Raw genomic sequence first — 2036 nt, 5'->3', positions numbered from 1 at the left:
AATGGAATCAGAACGCAACAAAACAGAAAGTAATTCCGATGATAACACAGTGATGTCTTTAGACCACCATCAGTTCATGTTACGATCCCGTGGGGTTAGGAAGACTGATAATCATGTGACTTAGTTTGTACAATGACATCACACACAATATTTCATGTAAATACAAAACAAAAAATTAAATGTTCCTAGAATCCCTAAAAGTGTGTGACACTCCCGGGGTTGATTACCCCAGGTAATCAAAGTTCCAAACTTACAACAAATTATTGTCTATTCAGTTACTTCTAATGGGATGAGATGCTGCTATGGTCGACACAAGACAGTAGGTTTCCTCTCATTATTCAAAACTTGAACACGTGCACCACGTACCAGCTCATCTCTTCCCTTCAACAGTTCAATAACTTGTCCCAGCTTCCACCAGCATCGTCCGGTGTGGTCCTCTTTCATCACCACGATGTCTCCTGTTTTGATTCTATTAACAACTCTCTGTTTCTCATTTCTGCAGTGATGATACTCCCTCAGGGCTAGCAAATTTTTTCGTCTCCACTGCTTTGTAAACTGATCCAAAACTCGAAACTGATGACGAGCTCGCTTAGTCAATACCCTCGCTGTGCTCTTCACTTCAAACTGACGTCCATTTGGGGTGGTAATAATCTGTCGTCCATAAATTAAATCTGCCGGTGTCAGGGGCTGAGATACTCCTTCATCATCATCGTATAGGTAAGTCAATGGTCGGTTGTTCAATGTTCTTTCTACTTCCATTAGCACGGTGCGTAGCTCCTCAAAACTTAAACACACTCTGCCCACAGTCTTCTTGAGGCATCTCTTCACACTGCCAACCATCCTCTCCCAGAAACCCCCCCACCAAGGGGCCTTCTCCAAAATAAAACTCCAGTGAACTTGATGATTGACCATATATTGCTGCACCTCTTGTGATCTGACTATCTTCTTAACATCAGATGATGCTGATTTGAATGTCTTGGCATTATCTGTGATAATGACTGCTGGCAATCCTCTCTGACTAGTGAATCGTTGAAAGGCCAGTAGGAAAGTAGTACTGGTCAAATCTGCGGTGAGCTCCAGATGTACTGCTCTTGTGGAGGCATATGTGAACAGACAAATATAAACCTTGGATTGACCATTGGTTGTTTGAGAATCCTTAACATATAGCAAAATCTATACCAGTATTAAGGTATGGTGGTCCTTCACTTACACGTTCTTCGGGGAGATCTGGTGGTACTGGTGCCGGGTAAGGTTTCCCTTCGATCCTTAAACAGATAACACATTTCCGAATGACCTTCTTTACTGCTTCGCGACTCCTTATAATCCAATAGCTCCTTCGAACTGAATTCAGGGTTTCCCTTATCCCATCATGTAAAACACATTGGTGGTGATAGCTAATTAACAATGTAGAGAACCAGTGTTTTTGTGGCAACAAGGTAGGATTGTTAGAGCATGACGGAACTGATGCACTGCCAAGCCTGCCACGACAGCGGATCACTCCTCTGTCATCTAAGAAAAGGTGCAACTGTTTCAGAAAAACTTCTTTCTTCAGTAATAAATCATGATACTCGTTTGCAAAGACTCGCTGCTGAATTGACTTCACCCACAGCTCTTCTGCTAATTTCAAATCCAGGGCTGACAAACCCTTAGGTTCAGGGTTATCTTGCTTTCTGATCTTCTGAATCATGGTCTTAGTGAATTTTATCACCAGAGCAGTCACTCTCAACAGTCTTAGTCTTGAACCAAATCTCTCCAGATCAATAATTCTCTGCAAATTTAAAATGGCTACACTTGCATGATTTACAACTGCCAGTGCATGCGTGACAGCACAAGGTTTCTTTACCAATTCCTCAATAGCCTTCTCTCTGTCATAGGTTGTAGGTAGGTTTGGCCATTGATGAATGGGAGCCTTAAGAAACGACGGTCCATTCCACTACAAATCATTGTTGACAAGATCTTCTGCCACAAACAATCTTGAAGGAATATCCGCTGGATTGTCCTTCCCCGGACAGAATCTCCATGAATCCCTGTCAGTC

The 2036-nt window shown here is 42.5% G+C and overlaps 1 protein-coding gene across 1 annotated transcript; it reads right to left on the bottom strand.

Moving 5' to 3' along the window:
* Positions 1-300: 300 nt before the first annotated feature.
* On the bottom strand, positions 301-1687 carry LOC136245348 (uncharacterized). Its single transcript, XM_066036825.1, has 2 exons — positions 1211-1687; positions 301-1155 (listed from the first exon to the last, which is right to left on the bottom strand). The coding sequence occupies exons 1-2, from the start codon at positions 1685-1687 to the stop codon at positions 301-303; spliced, it is 1332 nt and encodes a 443-aa protein (XP_065892897.1).
* Positions 1688-2036: the final 349 nt, after the last annotated feature.

This window comes from Dysidea avara, chromosome 15, assembly GCF_963678975.1.
Source record: "Dysidea avara chromosome 15, odDysAvar1.4, whole genome shotgun sequence".
In the NCBI taxonomy this organism is placed as follows: Eukaryota; Metazoa; Porifera; class Demospongiae; order Dictyoceratida; family Dysideidae; genus Dysidea; species Dysidea avara.
Note: the sequence above shows the minus strand (reverse complement) of the source record. Positions and strands in the feature narration are given on the sequence as shown.

Bases quoted from the DNA above. Each gene is read 5' to 3' on its own strand.
- LOC136245348 (XM_066036825.1), bottom strand. From the start codon at position 1,687: ATGATTCAGAAGATCAGAAAGCAAGATAACCCTGAACCTAAGGGTTTG. The intron at 1,156-1,210 runs GTAAGTGAAGGA...CTATATGTTAAG, and splicing joins CAGATCTCCCCGAAGAACGT to GATTCTCAAACAACCAATGG.